Here is a 20,842-nt window from a genome sequence, read left to right on the forward strand (position 1 = left end):
ACCCTAGCTTTTACATTAATCATTTTTATATGGAGTGACTAAAATATAACTGAGAATATTAGGTAGCGCTTACTTTAATGGTTCGGTTAAATCTATAATCGTAATGAGAGATTTTAATTGAGGAGTTGAAATTGGGGGAAATCACAATTGGATTCCCATTGAAGTCGTTTACTAAAAATTTTTGGAATCGAAGTAAGAAGGGTATTGATTTCAAAATTCGTGTGAGCAAATCACATTTTTTGTTTTCCAGTATTTAGTAAAAACTGAAGTTTACAGTAATTAATTAGAATCTAGTTCTACATTTTCATTCCAATTACAATTAGGTAACATGGCATAAATACATTTGTTTGTGATGTAATTAGACGATCAATATATGAATTGTGTTCAGTGGATTGGGGGTGAATAAAAAAAAACAAAAGAATTCCTGTTCTTTTTTATTATTTTTTATTTTTTTTGGAAACTGATTAATATATTAAACTAGGGTTGAGCCACGAAGGGTGGAAAGTCAACGGGGGCAAACAAGTTGAGAAAAACAATACAAAGTGAGAGAGGGAATACAACTAAGGTGCCCAAGCCCCTTTCATCAACCCAAACCCATAACAAAAACACTAATTCAGGGGACAAGGTGGGCCATCCTTGTTCAAGATACCAACAAGCAAAGAAGGGGGTCTTTCGACATAGACGTCGCACATCTCCATGCCCTGATGAGACGCCACATAGTCTGCCGCGGAGTTAGCTGATCTTGGACTCAAAACTAGTTGCAAGCTTGAAAGGAGTTCTTCAATGCAAAGATGTAGGAAATGATGGGAAACACCTCCTAGCCGCTATTATCAATCTTTCCCTTAAGGCACAAGATAACCTCCAAGGAATCAGATTCAACGGTAATATTTGAAAACCCCTGTTGAAAAGCCATAAGGCACCCTTCTAGGATTGTTGACTACACATTGGTTGCCTAAATCTGTCTTCACCTAATCGCAATAGACCTATCATCCGAATTCCTCACCACAATACTAAGGAAGCCACCAATCGAACCACTAGTGGGGCTCCTCTTCCAGTTGGCATCAACATTTAACTTAACCAAGTAGGGAGGATGAGGGCTCCAATGTGAAGACGATCGCAAGGTCCTCATAGATAGACAAAGGTTTGCAACGAGCTTTCCAGATAGACAAGCAGGTAGAGGTATCCATAATAGCACCTTGGTCTTCTGTCGATAACATCTCCCTAATAAGATCCAGATTCCAGGAAACATTGTTATGGTCCAAAATAAAAAACACAATGGTTAAGTCATCCAGCGAGGAGCCCAAAACCGGGATAGGATGCCCCGAGGGGATGGAGGGAACCCATCAATCCACCTACACTCGAGTTTGAGCCCTATTCATGATTTTCCAGTAAGAACCTTGAAACAGCATATCCTTACCTACCAGGATACTTTACCAGGCCCAAAAGGCCATACCCCCATCACCAGGTACACCGAAATGAAGTACCAGTCCTTGAACACTCTAGCCCAGAGGGAGTTGGGCTTATGTAGAAGTCTCCAACACTGTTTGGTAAGAATGGCCAGGTTAAATTCCAGTTTCAAAAGCCCAGCCCCCTATTCTCTTTCACAACCCCTATAGCTTCCTAACTTACCCATTGAATCTAACGTTCACTCGACTTTTGGCCCCACCAGAATCTAGCAATTGTGGCATCAATATCCCTGCACAAAGTATCCAGAAAAAGGAAAACGTTCATGGGATATGAGTGGACAGCGTGGGCAAAAGATTTGATAAAGACCTCCAATCCTACTTAAGATAAAGAAACCGATGTTTCCAACCTTGGACCTTAGCTAACACACTGTCCTTTACATATGTCAGGGTTATGCACTTCGATCTCCCCCAAATGGCAGGAATACCAAGGTAGTAGCCTGGATCCTCCACTGAAGGCATTCCAAGAGACTAAGTCAATTCACTCTTTAATCTCTCTGGTGTGTTATTCCGAAGAACACTGTAGATTTTTGCAAACTCAACTTGTAACATCCCACATCGCCTAAGGGTGTGGATCATGTAAGCCTTATATGTATATTCCCATCTCTACCTAGCACGAGGCCTTTTGGGAGCTCACTGGTTTCAGGTTCCATCAGAACTATGAAGTTAAGCGAGTTCGCGCGAAAGCAATCCTATGATGGTTGACCCACTGGGAAGTTCTCGTGTGAGTTCCCGGAAACAAAACCGTAAGGGCATGGTCAGGGCCCAAAGCAAACAATATCGTGCTATGGTGGAGTCGAGCCCAGGATGTGGTGGGGGCCCAGGTCGGGATGTGACAATTTGGTATCAAAGCATAGGTTTAGACAGTCCTGCATTTCCTAGTGTGTTTTAACTCTTGTTTTCTTATATCATAACCATGACACCTCGTAGAAAGCCACGTTCTTCAGCTGAGAATGATTTTCTGGACTTTAGACAGTTTGGCGAGGCTATTGCCAATGCTATTCGGTCTTCACTTTGTCCTGCCCCAAGGAATACTCTGGATATTGTATCTCGCCTCAAGATTAATGATTTCTTTGGTAATGAAGGACCAGAGAAGTCAGAGATATGGTTTGATCATATGGAGAAGACTTTTTGAGTTATACATAGGCAGGGTAATCTTCCCCTAGAGAGATGGGTCGAGACAGCGACCTGGTTCTTTCGATTGGGAGCAGAATCTTGGTGGGATCATGAGAGGAAATCATTATCTGATGAGGATGCTATAAATTGGGATGTTTTCAAGCGGATATTTCAGACTAGATTTGTTCCTCCGGAGTACTTGGATAGTAAGAAAAATGAGTTCATAGATCTAAGACAGGGTAAGATGTCAGCCACTGAGTATCATCGAAGGTTCACTGACTTATCTCGTTATTACCCCGAAACGGCTGCTAATCCTCGGGAGATGCTTCGTTTGTTTAAGAGGGGAACTTGAAAGAAATGGTGTACTATAACAACCTCTACTCCCTGTGCTACTTACCAAGAATTCTTCGAGGTCTTGCTTCAGATTGAAGATTCAGAGAATGCTCCTGACGATGAGGATGAGGATGTCGGCAGAAATGTCTAGAGGTATAGTAACATGGGTAAATCGTCACTTGGCCTGAGAAGGGATCAGAATTTTAAAAGGAGTTGAAACACTCTAGATCGTCGAACGGGGGTTCTAACTCCGGTACACCTCAAAGAAGAGGTAGATCAACTGGTGGTTCTCGTTTTCAGAATCAAGGGAACTCCAGCAGTTCAGGTGTCGAGTTTTGTCACAAATGTAACACCCATCACTATGGCGAATGTAAGAGAGGAAGCAAAAGATGTTTCACTTGCGAACACACAGGGCATATGGGATATAATTATCCTCAGAATTAGGGAAATTAGCCTACTAATCAGAATCAGAACAATCAGCCTACTAATCTACCACCTGCAATCCCCTTACAACAGTTTCCAACACCTGGTAATCGTCAGCAGATAGGCTATAGTGGAGCTTTCCATTATTAGGGAGATGTAGCCTCATATCAGGGAGTACCATACTAGTATACACCTGAGGTTCCCTACTATTATGGAGGTTATCCGCAATTTCAGGGAGACTATACGCCGTATCAAGGCGGTGGAGCATAAATGTATAATGGAGGGCAGTATCAGAACTTAGACATAACGTCTAGCAGTGGAGGTTCAGGCAGACAGGCAAATCCACCTCCTCAATGCCGGGGTAATCAGGGTCGAGGTAATCAGACTCAAGCAAACAGGGGTCGTGAAAGTAGGCAACAAGTTCAGGGAAGAGTTAACAACATCACCCTACATGATGCTCAGGCTAATCCGGAATTGATCATGGGTACGTTGAATGTTCTAGGCCATTTTGCTAAAGTTTTAATTGATTCTGGTGCTACACATTCAGTTATTTCCCATAAGTTTGCTCAAACGACTCAACCACATCCTACTTCACTTGATTACGAGTTGGAATTCTCGATGCCTAGGGGTGAAATCTGTTATGTTAGTTGGGAATATCAAGGATGTCCTATCCTTGTCGAAGATGTGGTCATATAAGCTAATCTTGTTCCTTTGGATATCGTTGATTTTGACGTTATCTTAGGCATGGATTGGTTACACTACAATCGTGCCAGGTTGGATTGTTATGAGAAGGTTGTTACTTTTCACCGACCGGACATGCCTACTGTCACGTTTGTTGGTGAACGTAGTGGTCTAAAGCACGAAGTTATTATGGCCATAAGGGCAAGACGATTGTTGAGTAAAGGTTTTCAAGGTTACTTAGCTCATGTTGTGCTATCAGAAAAGACTACTGCATCTGTGGAAGACGTCAGAGTAGTTAGGCACTTTCTCAATGTTTTTCCCAATGAATTACCTGGTTTACCCCCAGATCGTGAAGTGGAGTTCACCATTGATCTACTTCCAGGTACTAATCTTATTTCCCTTACACCTTACCGTATGGCTCTTGCAGAGTTAAGGGAACTTAAAACTCAGTTGCAAGAATTGGTTGATAAGGGTTTCATTCAACCAAGCACTTCCTTGTGGGGAGCTCCAGTTCTGTTTGTAAGGAAGAAAGATGGAACTTTGAGGTTATTCATCGATTTCAGGCAGCTAAATCGGGTGACGATTAAAAACCGTTATCCGTTACCTCGTATTGATGACCTCTTTGACCAGCTAAAAAGTGTTTGTGTGTTCTCAAAGATTGATCTGAGGTCTAGTTATTACCAATTGAAGATCAGAAGCGACGGCATTCCGAAGATAGCTTTCAGAACTCGATATGGTCATTATGAATTTTTAGTGATGCCATTTGGATTAACTAATGCACCATTAGCTTTCATGAACCTGATGAATCGAGTATTTCATCCATACCTCGACAGGTTCGTCATTGTTTTCATAGATGACATTTTAGTGTATTCAAAGAATGAAACTGATCATGCCAGGCATCTGCGTTTGGTTCTAAAGACGCTAAGGGCAAATCGGATGTATGCTAAGTTCAGCAAATGTCAGTTTTGGTTGGATCAAGTGTCATTCTTAGGGCACGTGGTATCAGCTCAGGGTGTGCTTGTGGATCCTTAGAAGGTAGGAGTCGTGGAGAATTAGGAACAACCTCGAATAGTTACTGAAGTTCGAAGCTTTCTTGGTCTTGCTGGCTATTATCGATGCTTCGTGAAAGACTTTTCAACCATAGCACTACCTCTGACAAAGTTGACTAGAAAAAAAGTTCCGTTTGTGTGGAGTGATGAGTGTGAGCGGAGTTTCCAGCAGTTGAAGTACCTTCTCACTCACGCACCTGTTTTAACACTTCCCGATGATAGTAAGAACTTCGAGATCTACAGTGATGCGTCTTTGAATGGTCTTGGATGTGTGTTAATGCAGCATGATAAAGTGATTGCTTATGCATCGCGACAGTTAAAGCCCCATGAGAAGAACTATCCTACTCACAATCTCGAGTTGGCAGTGATCATCTTTGCTTTGAAAATCTGGAGGCATTATCTTTATGAGGAAAAGTGTAAGATCTTCACTGATCATAAGAGCTTTAAGTATATCTTCACTTAACCATATCTCAACCTCCGACAACAAAGATGGGTAGAGTTGCTTAGTGATTATAACAGCACCATTAAGTATCACCCGGGTCGTGCCAATTCGGTAGCTGATGCTCTTAGTAGGAAGTCTCATGGTCAACTTAATGCTCTTTATGCTAGTCGCATTCCTCTTTTGACTGACCTAAGATCCACTGGTGTAGCATTGAAAGAGGGTCGGCGGGGAGCCCTAATTGCCAATTTTCAGGTCAGGTCGGTTTTGTTAGATCGTGTTCTCGAAGCCCAGAGGAATGATACAGAATCTCAGGAATTGATATAGGCAGTGTCAGACGGGAAAAAAAATGACCTCTAGATTAGGGATCCTGACGACATGCTTATGCAAGGTGATCAGATGTATGTATCGAATGTTGAGGAACTAAAGAGAGACATATTGGATGAAGCATATATTTCTGCTTATGCAATGTATCCAGGGAGCACGAAGATGTATCATATCATCCAGCACTTTATTATTAGCCAGGTATGAAAAGAGAAATTGCAGAATATGTTAGTCGTTGTGCAATTTTCCAGTAGGTTAAGGCAGAAAGGAAAAAGCCATTCGGATTGCTATAACCACTCCCGATACCTCAGTGAAAATGGGAAGATATTACAATAGATTTCATGTACAAATTACCTCGTACGTGAAATGGTTACGATGGTATCTGGGTGGTAGTTGATCGACTTACCAAGTCAGCATACTTTATACCTGTTTGTGAGAATTACTCGTTAAGTCAGTTGGCCGAACGGTTCATCCCTAAAAGGGTTAGATACCACGGAGTTCCAGAGTTCCAGTTAGTATTACTTCTGACTGGGATCCTGGGTTTACTTTGAAGTTTTGGGTAGCTTTTCAGGAAGCTTTGGGATCGAGATTACTCTACAGCACTGCCTATCATCCTCAAACTAATAGGCAGTCAGAGAGAACTATTCAGACTTTGGAAGATATGTTGAGATCGTCAGTTCCACAGTTTGGAGAAGCTTGGCACAAGTGCTTACTGTTGATAAAGTTCACGTACAACAACAGCTTCCATTCTAGTATTGGTATGGCACCATTTGAAGCGTTGTATAGGAAACCGTGTCGTACTCCACTTTATTGGTCCAAGGTTGGTGAGCGAATTTTAGTGGGCCCTGAGATCGTGGATGAGATGACACAGAACATTCAAGTGATAAAGGCTAACCTGAAAGCGGCCCAAGATCGGCAGAAGAGTATCGCAGACAGACATTCTACCGACAGAGTTTATGAGGTTGGTGATTGGGTATTCTTGAAATTATCGTCGTGGAAAGGTGTTGTGCGATTTGGCAAGAAAGGGAACTCAGCCCTAGGTACGTTGAACGAGTCAGTGAAGTCGTTTATCGACTTGCTTTGCCGCCAGAGTTGGCGAGAGTGCACAATATGTTTCATGTATCGATGCTACGAAGGTACGTCTCTAATCCGTCACACTTGATTCCTCTTCAACCATTGGAGATCAATCCAGATTTGACCTATGATGAGGTTCCAGTGACTATCCTTGATTGGAAGGATAAGGTTCTTAGGAACAAAACAATGAGGATGGTGAAAGTCTTGTGGAGGAACCACTCGGTCGAGGAAGCTAATTGGGAGACAGAAGAGCGTATGCGAGATACGTATCCACGTGTCCCTAATTTTCCTATGTAAATTATCTCCGAGTATATATTTTGACGGTTATGCCCTTAATGGCAAGTGACGTGGACGTATTCTTATCGCTTTCATTTTATTTCTCGCTATCGCATTTAAATTGTACACGTTGTTACGGGTGTATGTAAATTTTTATCAGTGTGAAAACACTATCCTGAATAGATTTTTGATACTCTTTTCAGTAGAAAATCTAAAACCCTATCCCTAGCTTTTCCCTAGCCCATCCTATGTACCTCCTCCATCATTCCATTATCTCACCAATCCCATCTCCCCTCATTTCTGTCCCCCAATCAGAAAAGAGAAAAAAGAACTTTCTCTCTCTCTTCCTTCTCTCTCTTTCCTATATGCCCTCTTCTCTGCAAAACCTTCAAACAAGCTTCAAAGCTCGCGGATCAAACAAAAAACCCACACCATTGTACTCCCCTCCTCTTCATGAACACAACCATGTTCTTGAAACCTAGTTTAGACGAGTTTTGACTCGTTAACTCGTGAGGTTCGAACTCGGGCACACTGAGTTTGACGTATTTTTGAATGAGTTATGATGATTTGAAGCTTGAGAAGACTTCTACACAACTTTTTGAAGGTCCTAGGCTTGTTTTGGAAGAAGGTTGACGTGAAATGACCAAGTTTCGAAGAGTTCACGTTTGGCCGAAACTTTCAAGGCTTTTTTCAATGACCTCCGTCCACTTTTGGACTCCAAACAGGTATAACGCGATTCTTCACTTCACTAGCTTTAAATCCATATACAGTATGTCGAAAATGGTTGAGAAATGAAGAAGAATAGTGAATTTGAAAATTTTCCAGAAATCCGACGAAAAATCGAGTTGCAGACGGCGACGACGGCAATGGCGATAGGAGAAGGTGACAGAATATTCCTGACTGCGTCAGGTAACGTCATTAACGTCTGTTAGCTTTTAACGGAATATTCCTGACGGACGTCAGGCACTGGCCTGCGCGTGGGGGCACGTAAGTTGTCCAAATTTTTTTCTGAAAATTTAGAGATGTTCGTGACGTCAAGTAGGTCACGATGGTATATTTAAACCCTAGGTTTGAGCAAACTATGGGTGTTTTATTTAGGTTTCCGTTATGTGCTTTAATTAATTTTATTTTAGTTATTTCACATATAGGGGAAACGTATCTTGAGGACGTTCGAGGCCAAGCTAGGCTCGGGGGGTTACGACCTAGCGACGTACTTGTGAGTGGGCAGTTTATTTTTATATGTATACGTATTTATAGTTTCCAAAATTTCATAAATGCATCACTTTGCGTATATATTGCCAAATAATTGACAACTGCGATATAATTGTGATAAATGCTGCTATATGGTTGAGATATTACTGTCACTGCATTTATACATAATTGTACATGCTCATCTTGCTGCACCCCGGGGTTAGTACTCGCCCCAAGGCCAGGACCAGTCCTTCACGTGTATGTTCACATTGCACCGTTCGCTCGCCTTGGATCCAAGTTAGGTGTCAGTCCTGTCGGGTAGATTGCATTAGGCAATCCGACTTGTATGTGACCGTGCTTCTGCACCAGCCTTCACGTGATCGTAGTACTAGAGCATATTGATTACACCCAGTCCTATTCGTGTCAGAAACTATCTGTTCGAACTTGTGTGTGTCATCTTAGATGGATGAGCACTTAGCTATACTTCATTATTGCATGATTATATTATTGTGGCATTTGATAGATCATATCTTGGCATATATTTGGTTATACCTCTATTATAGTATTGTTGATTTATCGGTTACATACCTATGTAGTATGTTTTAAGGAAATTGTACTTGTTTTATGGCGAGGGGTTAGTATATTCAAAGATAAAGGTTTTCTTATAAGCATTGTTTTGTTGACCCACTCAACTTTGTTTTTCGCCCCTCCAGGACCTAGATAGCTGTACTTTTTGTGTCACTCGAGGAGTCTTGGCAGTTCTGACATTCTTTTATGATTAGACGTACAAACTTATCACTGTAGTGTAATAAGTGTACTTTAGTTACTTTGACTACTCTTCTGTAGTCTCACTGTCTATTACGTTCTGAGTAATTGTAGTGGGTTTGTCCCACGAATGCGCATTCTTTCCCTTTCATCATTTAGTATAATTAGTTTTAATTTTATTCACTTTTTTGCATCGCTTACCCTTATGGTTACGTCACCTCACAGTGATGGCCAGCATGCTTCGACCTTTCCAAGTTGGGGTATGTCAGCTTGGTATCAAAGCCAATCCTTTGTCGGAAATGTGCTGACGAGGACGTCGGGCCCCTAAGGGGGATGGATTGTAACATCCCACATCGCCCAAGGGTGTGGATCCTGTAAGCCTTTTATGTATATTCCCATCTTTACCTAGCACGAGGCCTTTTAGGAGCTTACTCGCTTCAAGTTTCATCGGAACTCCAAAGTTAAGCGAGTTCATGCGAAAGCAATCCCATGATGGGTGACCTCCTGGGAAGTTCTCATGTGAATTCCCAAAAACAAAACCGTGAAGGCATGGTCGGGGCCCAAAGCGGACAATATCGTGCTACGGTGGAGTCAAGCTTGGGATGTGGTGGGGGCCCGGGTCGGGATGTGACACAAATCTTGCCCAGAAGCTTGACAATAAGAGTCAAGGATTTGAACGATGTTCTAACAATTTATGGATGGGGCTTTTAAGAAATTAAAGGTATCGTCCACGAAGAGGAGATGAGAGAACATCGGACCATTCAAACTAAGTTATATACCCTCAAGGAAGCTAGAATCGCATGCACACTGAATAAACCGAGAGAGAACCTCACTAATAATGAGGAAAAGATAAGGCAAGATTGGGTCCCCTCCCTCAAGCCCCTTGATGGTAAGAATTTCTTTCATGGTTGTCCGTTGATAAAGACTGAGAAATCAATAATGGTTACACAACCCACAACCCACAACCCACTTGATCCAGATTGCATCGAACCCCATTTTTACCATAACGGCCTCTAGAAAATCTCATTCCACCTGATCATAAACATTGTTTATCTTCATGGCTAGCTCGAATTTACCCTTTGTTTTTCTCAACTTCAAAAAATGGAACCTCATGTGTAATGAGGATGTTATCTTGAATTTGCCACCCTGCCACAAAAGCATTTTAGATGGAAGAGATAATGAAGGGCAGCAGAGTGATATGATTTTTAGTACCTACGAAAATAGGGTTAAAATCATTGAAAATACTTGCAAGAATACAAGGTAATTGTAGTATAATTGCTTATGCAAGGTCGTTGTCCCTAAAGATTGTTTGACTAATTTATAATTAAATTAACTCTTAATTAATTATTAAAACAAATTTTTATTAAAGATTTGCGATTTTTGAATTTAAAAAGATTAAATTAACACTAAAAGAAATTTGAAAATTTGAAAATAATAACAACAAAGAAGAAAAACATTTTTAAATTAAAATCAATTAAGGGAAATACTAGGGTTTAGCCGTCACCGTTAACAATCCCATACAATTTTATCAATTACTTATGAATTTTCACATACCTACTTTGAAGGTTAGGTTTTCCTAATGCATATTTTCCTCGTGATGTTCAAGCGAAAACATATATCTAACATGCAATCTATCTGTGATGTTCAAATCAAATATAAACATGCAAGACTCATTAAGCTTTGTGAAAACCCTTTGAAAAACCATGCAACCCTTAAGAGCGTGATGTTCGTCTTAAGTGAACTTACAATTACTAATCACAAGAAGCCCTCCTCAATTTCAGGGTGATGTTCCAACAAAAATTGCATCAAATTACTTGTCTAAATATCCTAATGGTGACCAATCATTAAAATATATAGATAGTTTAAATCATGGTGATTAATAATTCAAAGCACGCATGCATGCTAAGGCTCATGGCCTAACCCTATTAATAAAATCACATATGCATGCTAAGGCTCATGGCCTAACCCTATTAAAAGGAATTAGTTACGCATACTCATAATAAAAATCAAATAAAATATCATTAACTATAAAAAGGATGGAAACACCTTGTAGATAAAAAGACTGAAATTCTCCAAAGCTTTGCTAAGTTCTATCAATGTCGTGTTCTCCCAAATCCTAATGGTTAAAAAGCCTTATTTATACTACTCCAAATTAAAACCCTCCTAGAAAAGGTTTTCTAAAAATTAGGAAATAAAATAATAAAAAGATAACTAGGAATTACATTCCTATTCTAACTAGGAAACCTGCCCATCAAAGGAATAGCCACGTTTCTGGACCTTTAGGGCTCCAAAACAGGCCCAAAATGACTTGAATTAAAGATTAGGACCTCTTCTTCAAGTTTCAAGTAGAGCCCAAGTCCAAGACTCATCATCTTCCAGCTCAAAACTCACAAATAAGCTCTGCAGCCCAATCTGCCAGCACTGCACGCTGGGCATAAATTACTTCACCACAATCAGATGCTTAAGGATAAAATTATGAAATTTTAATACAAACTTCTTGACAAATTCATGAACCCGCTTCAATTGGAATCACTAAAAAATCCCACCGTTTGGTTACTTTATGCTCAAAATAAGTTCGCATGTCCTACATTAAAAGCACCTAAATCTCACTAAAATAATAATCAAAATATACCAAGAATAAGGAATAATATAATATATAGTATAAAATCGACTCATCACAGAGGCTCAAACAAAAAAGTCTTACAGTTGTTAATATAAATTTGAAAGGGTATTTGCAATTTATCTTTACTATTAATTATAATGCCAAGTGTTTCATTTTTGAATCATTGTAACCAGAAATGAAAAAACAAGTTAAACCTTGTATTCTAGTGCAGTGTGAACCAAGGGTTCTCTAATGCATAAGTTAGATTTAAAAGGTAAATGAAATTAAAGTGCTTAAGGTTTCTTGGTAACTAAACAATTAACTCTCACGGTTGAAGGTCATGTCCTTATATATTGGTTAGATGAGCACAAAAGCAACTCATTAGGGTACACATGGCAGCACTGTGATTGGAGGATTCAAGACTTGTTACCTTGCATCATCAAGTCAATTAGTTGTGTGCCTATCATGCCTTACTAGGTCTAAGGAACCACTTTGGGCTGTGCTAAGCCTTTGAGGCCCACTAGATCGGCTAGGCTTGATGCCATGTTCAATAATGTCACTAGCATTACGGTTTACTGATATTTTCTTTCAGTTGGAGATTTTAAGTGGCATCAAGTGTGATTTAGCCCAACCCCATGTTGTAACACCCACAACATTGTCGAAACCGTGTTCTTAACACGTTTCTTTTTGACAATACTGGAAGCATATATTCTTTGTAAAACTAAGTACAAAAATTATGTAGAACCTTCACTGACTAGATACATTAGTGTAGAAATGTCATGTTTTAATACCATTTTCCACCTTTTTCATGTTTCACACTACTTTTGATTCTCCTCTTCAACAAGTAAAGAATCCAAATCTAAAGCAACCCCCGCATATCTTTTACAGTTTTTCTAATGCAATTTTTTGGGTCACCAATCTGGCTTCCACCGAAAGGTATTTAAAAAAAAAAATTAAAATTACACCACAAAATCAAATAGCAATATTGGGAGTAACTCAATTATTTATAAGCACATACGAGATCCCTTCTTCTTTCGATGTAGGATTCATACTTTCAACACACCCCCTAGCCTAGCATGTGGATAACACAAAAGGAGTGACGTGGAACACGTGTGACCGTTAGACTTAACACGTTAGACAACCAAGCTTTGGAGCACGTGGAGCACATGTGGATAACACAAAGTCCCTCCTTTCTCCTATGTAAGATTCATACTCTCAACGTTTACAAAGAAAGATAGTAGCTAAAAGGTGACAAACATATCTGGAGTGCTTAAAAGATATGCTATATAGAGAGTCGCCTAAGCATGAACGATTGACCCTATCACTTCTCGAAACCCTTTCTCAAGAATTAGATCCACATGTCAGCCGAGCAGGTTCAAAACCAAAACTATATGAATCACAGTATGCTCTTCAAACACATGGACCAACTAAAACCAGTTCACCACCTTTAGAAAAAGCCCCTTTAGGCATTACACTACTAGTAGCCGACCCTTGTACCATAATCTCTACTCCAGTATATAAAGGGCCTCTCTATATACCCGCATTTACAGATCAAACACCATTACTTCCACATACAGATTAATACTAGTCACCAAGACAAGTTAGCCGATAGCGTTGCCTGTTTCTTCTTCAAGATGGCCAAGAAAGAGACACAAGAAACCCAACCTCCATCAGGTCCCCCCATAACACATCCTGTCTTTCTCTGTGATAAAATCTCCTTTACCGAAGGATATACTATGGCTCACCCTCTACGCTGCTTTGTTTTCGGAAGGATACCCAACTGAAACCGAGAATCCCCCAACTGGGAAGAAGTTTAGACCATGGACAAAAAAGAAAGGAGACAGAGGCTTCATTGAGGGATGGTAAGTTTACATCTTGTCCATCGATTTCTACTTTCAATCACCTTTGTAGAAAGTTTCATGATCTTAGGGCCTCTTCTGTCACCTACCTCAAAAGCCAACACTCAAACTATATCATACGGTGAACTAGTACAAAAACTTACGGCAATTTCAAGCTAACACTTTGTTTCTTTTATGTTTTCTTTTGGTGCAGCCTCTTCGCCTTATGCTGCTGCTGGCTATGTGAGGAATGCTTCTGAAGTCCTTATGGACATGCTTACCATAATAGCTTACTCGTTTAGCATCTCTTTCTATCTTCGGGTGGTTTACCCAACTCTTTGCTATTTGTACCTGCATATTCACATTACTCTAATAATATGCCATCATATTTTTGTTCCCTAAGAAATTAGGTTCATCAACTTTTTCTCAGTTGTTTGCGATTAGATAGTGCGAAAAGGACTATCCGTTCATCTATTCTCCTTATTAGTTAGGAGAGGTTCTCAAACATGCACCACATATAAGCAAAGCTACAACATTTGAGATAGGCCCTTTTTGAATGATTAAACTTATTCTTCACATCTATAATCTTAATAACACACCACACCATATCTCCAGATCTTTGTACCATAATCTATAATCTTAATAACACACCACACCATATCTCAAGATCCCTGTTACATTTAAATTATAGTCATATTCTTGAGTCTATAGATGCTCAAGGCAGATTTGGCAAAAAGTGTGGAGATAAAATGCATTCAAATTTTAGTAGAAGAAAGTACTAATGAATAACCAACCAATGAAGGATGGCTGTCAGATGGTATCTGATAATGGGAAAAGCTTTTCCAGCTTGCTATTTGAAAGGATCCTGTTAGGGTCCAACTCCCTTCGAGCTTTGTTGTATGCATCAACTGGAAATCGCTTTCTTAGTCTGTCCTGGAGAGCAGCAAGTTCATCCTTGTCCTTCGGAACCTGCACATGACAAACGTGTAAATGCTCGATAAATATAACATCTTGTATTGAGCCAGTTTACAGAGATAAATGGGTGGAATTCCTTAGAGGAGGTTGATAGTCAGCAAACAATTTTAACACACATATGCTACTCTAGTTGTTCCCATAGAAAGATTGATTGTTCAGGGTGCATTTGAATGACCCTTTTCAAATGTATTGACTTTGTGGGTAAAGAAAAGCAGAAAATAAAAAAAGTCTTTGGGACTAGGTAGTATCACGGTGGCAAAATCTTTTTATAAAGAGATTAAGAAGATAATAACGTAATGAATTTAGTACCTCAATCTTAGCCCAGTGTTCATACGCGGAATACTTATCCCACAATTGTGTTTGGGTCAGTCGCCTGTAGTGAAAAAACTCTTCTGTAATTTCCTTTCTTTGACGGGGATCTGTTGTAGGAAGGTACATGATTATACCAACCTGTTGCAAAATTAAAAACAGCTTTGACATATGAGCATTGCAGTTGGTAAAAGCATTTTGATAAGCAAGGTAAATAATTCTCCGAACATGTATACCATTAAGCCCACAACAAAACTCTATCCAATGGCTGCATCTAAAGCAGATTAGAAAGTGCTGAAAGAAGGAACCCATAGGCAACTGAATGTGATTGAAACTTGATGCGGGTTTCAATTTTGGTCAAGCAACCTCAATACTGAATCATGGTCCTCAAAAGTTTTACAAATTATTTGTTGCCCAAACCAGATTGAGATCTAAAATATGAACGTCAAATAATTATAATTTATACCAGTACTTGACAACAACAAAAAATCATTAAGCAGTACTAAATATCTGAGGCAAAAGTGTCAGAACCTCAGTGTAACAGGGCTTGGTACACATATTGAGTCATGTTCTTGTTTGATGTTTAATATTTAACAACAATTTTCTTGATTGGGGAGGGGTGGAGGAGTGTTGTATTGAGTGTATTCTGCGTTTCTCTTTGAGGTTATCAAATTAGTTAAGCATCTTGTTCACCTTACTTGTATTTTCTTTTAGTTTTATATTTACTGATAAACTTTGGTTTCTTATACAAACACGATATACAAGTCAAGTAGGTTGAATTCATGTAAACATGTTATGGTGACCTATATGGTGGGTTGCATCACGTCATGTCATCAATGAGATGATGATATCGGCTTATTATACGGGTAAATGAGTTCTGGTTATAATCCCTTTATTAACAGGATACACAAGTCGTGTTGTGTTACCTATTCAATAAACATGTCAAGTTCCTCTTAGGACCATGACACAAACACCAGTAATCAGCAAGAACATCGTCACTAACTCTCAGTTAAACCTAAAGGGGATATCCTAATGCTAAACCCCGCAAGATTTTTCCCACCAATTAATATATCAAGCTTTGCTTAATCATGTAAAAAAATATAAAAAAAAAAAATCCAAAGCCTCAGGTATCACTTAAAAAATTCTTGTATGCAGGCTCGATAACTGATTCATCTTTTAATACTATCTTACAGCTTTCCGATTCAAAGATGGATAAGATTTAACTCAAGAGATACAACAACAACAACAACAACAGCAAAGCCTTTTTCCACTAAGTGGAAGAATTAACTCAAGAGATATATGGGAAAAATTGGTTCATGAAATTACCCATGAAAATATATCATCCTCTCTTGTGCTTGAAGCTGGACTCATGGGGCTCTTAGTGCAGGCGGTCCAGCGCTGCTCTATTGGAGCAGGTGCAGGTATCTCATTCTTCTCGATGAGCTGCTTTACACCTTCTATGTATTCAAGGTCTTTCATGCTTGGTTTGGCTAGGGTTCCTGCTGGAAAACAAGTCTCTGAGACCCACTGTTGACCACCACAATCGAAGCCCAAAATTTCATCACTCCATCCCACTCTGTACCCCTCCGACTTCTTCCAGAACTCAGCCTCAGCTTGGTTAACCTTTGCAACGTGATCTTTGTCGAGAGGATCTAGGGCGAGTAGTTTATCTCTTAACTCAGTAAATGAGAGCTCATTCATGTCTACTTCACTCTTATCTGGAACTACCCTGCAAGTAACGTGTAAATAGTTAACTGCAATGCACAAATGAATCAACATAACAGCACAGAGGGGCTTTTTTTTTATGTGAAACAATGAACCATAAACCCTAAAATCTGATAATGAAATAATGAACCCGTCAATAAAATTCTATATTGTTTCCCTGATAGGAAACAAAATGAGCCATCAATCAAATTCTCAAAGAAGTGCTTTTACCAGAAAACCCAAAGAATTCAGGAACCAAGATCTTTTATTTTTTCCAAGGTAAGAAAACAAGATTAAGGATTGAATCAAAGGGAATCCACCATCTATTACGATGGTTTCAGAAAATATGGGAGAAAGTAAAACAATCAATAGCATTGGCGGAAGAAGACACTAGAAAATCACAGATTACAACCATTAGCATCGATAAAGGGTACAGTATAGGAAACAGAAGCATGAAGGAGCAAATTCTGCTACCGTTTCCCCAAAATCAAATTTTAATGAAAGATGCAGTCATGATGTTCTCAGGAAATAGCCTCCCAAGGACACTTAGAAGTCACCACATCAGGCCCTGAATAAGCCTAACCGTTTTCATGCAATTCATATAACCTTTTTGTCCGATTTTGCCACAAAGAGTTCTGCTATGAAAGAAATCCCAAAAACCAACCGACCAGAAAGAAATATTCCTCACATCAAATATTCTCAAAGGTCAAACCCGTTTTGATTGAGGTTGAGAAACAGAGTTCCAACTAACCAAGTGAGCCTACTACTCTTCCCAATAAAATCTCTCATAACTAATCCACCACTTTCCTTGGGATTCAAAACAAAGACGAATAATAAATGGAAATTCTTTCCAGAAATGATTCTACTAAATTAGCCTCCTCCTTTCTTATGAAAAGTAAAATAAAACAAAATCCATTCTTCCAACCATCCAATCTCCTATCATCCTCTCAATCTCTGAGACCTAAAAACTATCACTTCTAAGGTTTCGTCACAAAAATGATCCCCAAGTAAATTGGTGTAGGTTTTGGAAAAAGTATAGTTGAGTTCTTTTCTCTAAATATAGGAGGGAGGGTTCATTTATATGTCTATGTATGGTGGAGGGGGTTTCATTAATTATGTATTAGCCAATTGAGGGTCAGTTACCAATTAGAATGACAAGTTGAATGCTAGTGTTGAACTAGTACACAAGGATTGTTAGAAGTTTTTCATTAGCCAACTGGAGGGTCAGTTGTGGTTTAGAATGATACAGTTGCCTACTATAATATGTGCGCATCCTGTAAACAGACGCTCTCATTGAATCAAATACTTGAGCTCTAATATTCATAGTTCTTCATTTTACTAATGAACCTTAAGTTAAAAGTTCCCACCAACCAGCATACAATGTTCCATTAGATGGGATTTCATGACCTCGGTTGATCTTGGTTAAACAAATCCCAACCAAGTTTAACCATGCTTACTGGGGTACACGTTTATGTGTCTATATTAGTTACTATGAGAATGTTCTTACTAGTTTATAAGCAGACTCTCAAAACCCAGTAATAAGAAAACAGAATTGCAAAGTCAATGAAATTGAAACAGAGAAAGAAAGCAAAAGTGAGCAGTCATTTAAGAACATGATGAAAAAAAATTTGTTCCCTATTATGCCATGTAGCTCTAGTAGTACTTTGATGTCTTTATTTGATCGCACTTGCAATATATTCCAAGCCAAATAGAATACGAGGACTAAGGAAAGACAAAATTGATAAAAGGAAGGATAGACATTTGGCAGGTATGCTTATAAAGGGTTGAACAGAACTAGTATCGTCACTTTATTGTCCTTCAGCTCCACAAGAGAATATCTTTCTAGATTAGATGATCGATCAAGAACAGAGAACAATTTACCTGTATTTCTGGAGGCATTCCCTGTAGAGATCTCGAACGTGCTGTATGGCTTCATCACTGCTATATTTGGGTGTGAACTTCGGGGGACCTTTCCATTTTGATACAGGGTTACATTTCACAACCACAACAGTGTCGGTATATGGAATGTAAAGGTACTTCACATGTCTATTCTCGGATAGCAATTTCCTGAGGATGGAAAGAAAAAGATTCCGTAAACAAACAGATCCTGTACCAATCAAGAGAGAGAGAGAGAGAGAGTATTGCAGCTAAGCCTCACTTATCAATGACTTCTGAGATTTAAGAGCCACAAGCAATTTTGGTGTGTGCAGTGATCAACAGTTTCTAGTTTTCACCACATCGTATTGCTCGAGTTTAAAAGATGAAATCCAGTCAAGGTATCACATTACCAGCCACTACAATCAAACAACTTTGAGAAAATAATTCAATTATCTTCCAGCACTTAATCCCAAGTGTTTTCGCCATCCATAAAAAATGTGTAAAACCCTACTATCAAATTTTATTAGATTGTTGGCTCACTCAATACTTTTCAGCTTCCCATCAACTAGTTGCAATTTATAAGTGTTACTCAGGAGATATTTATGTAGTTATTTTTCTGAGTGGAATACAAATTGATAATTCTACCAATGAAAGCAATAAAGAGTTACTTATGATTTTTCTTGATCTCTGCCATGGTTGAAACAGTAGTGTGCTCCACAAGCTCCTGTCTATCAACACATTGGATGGTGACTTCAGCAACCACTCCAAGGCCACCAAGGCCACAGCGGGCTAAATAAAACAGCTCCGGATCTTTCTCTTTAGAAACTTCTATTGTTCCCTTAGCAGGTGTGACCAGTTTCATGCTGATCACCTGCTCATCCATCGGAGGCAATCTTGCACCAGTGCCATGTGCACCAACCTACAAACATATGAGCAACATTGACTCATAACTGTTCAGAAAGATTCAAAATCCCCTAATACCTCTCTGTATCTTAACTAGATAACTGATCCTCTCTTTTTTTTTCCCTTCACTTTGATAAATACAAAAACATCCGAAAAGTATCAACACGTCAGTATCCTTTTACAGTTTTCAGATTATAAAAATTAGAAACCCCAATAGAGCAGTACCTTAAAAATGAACTGAACTACATTCACATATATGTGTATATCAATCATTGGATATAAATCATCAAAATACAAAGTTGAAACAGACCTAAGTTCATATCCATCTAACTTTACTGAGCAAACTACAGATAAAACTGCTATCGTTTCATCTCCAAAAAAAAAAAGTACAGATAAATCCCAATATGAAAGCAAAACCCACCTGCAAAATGCCACCAATCTGCTGCTCCCTAATGGAGGCAAAGTTCTGCAGAGTAATCCCATGTTCCTTAATCCCATCCACCAACTGCTGCACTCTTATCCCAGCCTGCACTCTCACCCTCTTCTTCTCCTTATCCACCTCCAAAACCTTATCCATCAGCGCCAGATTGACCATACCAGCCCTGGACAATCCAATCCCATTCGGCGACAATCCCGACCCAACCGGCCGAATCCGGGATTTCTTCTCGTGGGCATCCTTCACAACCTTTTCCAGCTCCTCAAGCGTTTCGGGCTGGTGGAAAACCCGGGTCTGGACCTCGTGGGTCCCGCTCCAGTTGGAGACGGTGTGGAGATCCTCCGGCAGCGGAGCATACCGGAAAATCTGGGCTTTTTTGTGTTTGGCGTTTTCGGGAAAAGGGAAGGAGTAGTAGGTGGCGGCGGCGCTGAACAGGACGAGGGCGGTGTAGCCCAAGTACTTGCGGAGCTCGGACGATGAGGAAGATGGTGCCGGCGATGACGGCGATGAGAGAGTGGATAATGCGCGTGTGGAGCTTACTTGGGTCAGTGGGTTTTGCGGGACGGTGGTGGGAGTTATGGCTCTCAGGTGGTTGTGGTGGTGGAGGGACTCGACGGAGCGTCTGAGAGTGAGAGCTCTCAGCATTTTTTTCGTTTCGTTTTTTGCTTCTTCTGTGTTTCTTTCTTTATTTTCGTTTTTTCAAACAATTTTTGGGGTACGTCATTGTAGCAATAGTTTGTTAATTTTAATTTAATTAGAGCAATAATTTTTTAATTAAAAATTCATGATTTTTGATTCCTTAACTGATCAAAATTTGTAGCTATGGTCATTTTTGTCAATTCCGTTAGAATTCTATCAAAATGAATCATGTTGAAATGACCATTGCTGCAATTGTATTAAAATTGAATGATCATTGTTATAATTAAGTTAAAGTTGAGGAACATTGCTCTAAATGGATTGACATTGAGGGATCATTTCATCAATTAGGTTAAAGCTAAGGGACAATTGTTACAATTTTTTTTCATTTGGTTTTCCATACTTGCCCCTTGATTTAGCCTTACGT

General features: G+C 39.5%; 1 protein-coding gene and 1 long non-coding RNA gene across 2 annotated transcripts; one reads left to right on the forward strand and one right to left on the reverse strand.

The window, feature by feature from the left end:
• Positions 1-13,069: 13,069 nt before the first annotated feature.
• LOC126592492 (uncharacterized) lies at positions 13,070-13,980 on the forward strand. Its single transcript, XR_007612655.1, has 3 exons — positions 13,070-13,410; positions 13,508-13,598; positions 13,789-13,980. It is a non-coding gene; the product is annotated as an uncharacterized LOC126592492 (long non-coding RNA).
• A 252-nt stretch (positions 13,981-14,232) lies between these two features.
• Positions 14,233-20,470, reverse strand: LOC126592486 (L-galactono-1,4-lactone dehydrogenase, mitochondrial). The gene is made up of 6 exons (XM_050258168.1): positions 19,765-20,470; positions 19,109-19,359; positions 18,444-18,629; positions 16,185-16,587; positions 14,859-14,999; positions 14,233-14,543 (listed from the first exon to the last, which is right to left on the reverse strand). The coding sequence occupies exons 1-6, from the start codon at positions 20,422-20,424 to the stop codon at positions 14,385-14,387; spliced, it is 1,800 nt and encodes a 599-aa protein (XP_050114125.1). The 5' UTR covers positions 20,425-20,470; the 3' UTR covers positions 14,233-14,384.
• Between the last annotated feature and the right edge of the window lie 372 nt (positions 20,471-20,842).

Source organism: Malus sylvestris, chromosome 12 (assembly GCF_916048215.2).
Source record: "Malus sylvestris chromosome 12, drMalSylv7.2, whole genome shotgun sequence".
Classification (NCBI taxonomy): Eukaryota; Viridiplantae; Streptophyta; class Magnoliopsida; order Rosales; family Rosaceae; genus Malus; species Malus sylvestris.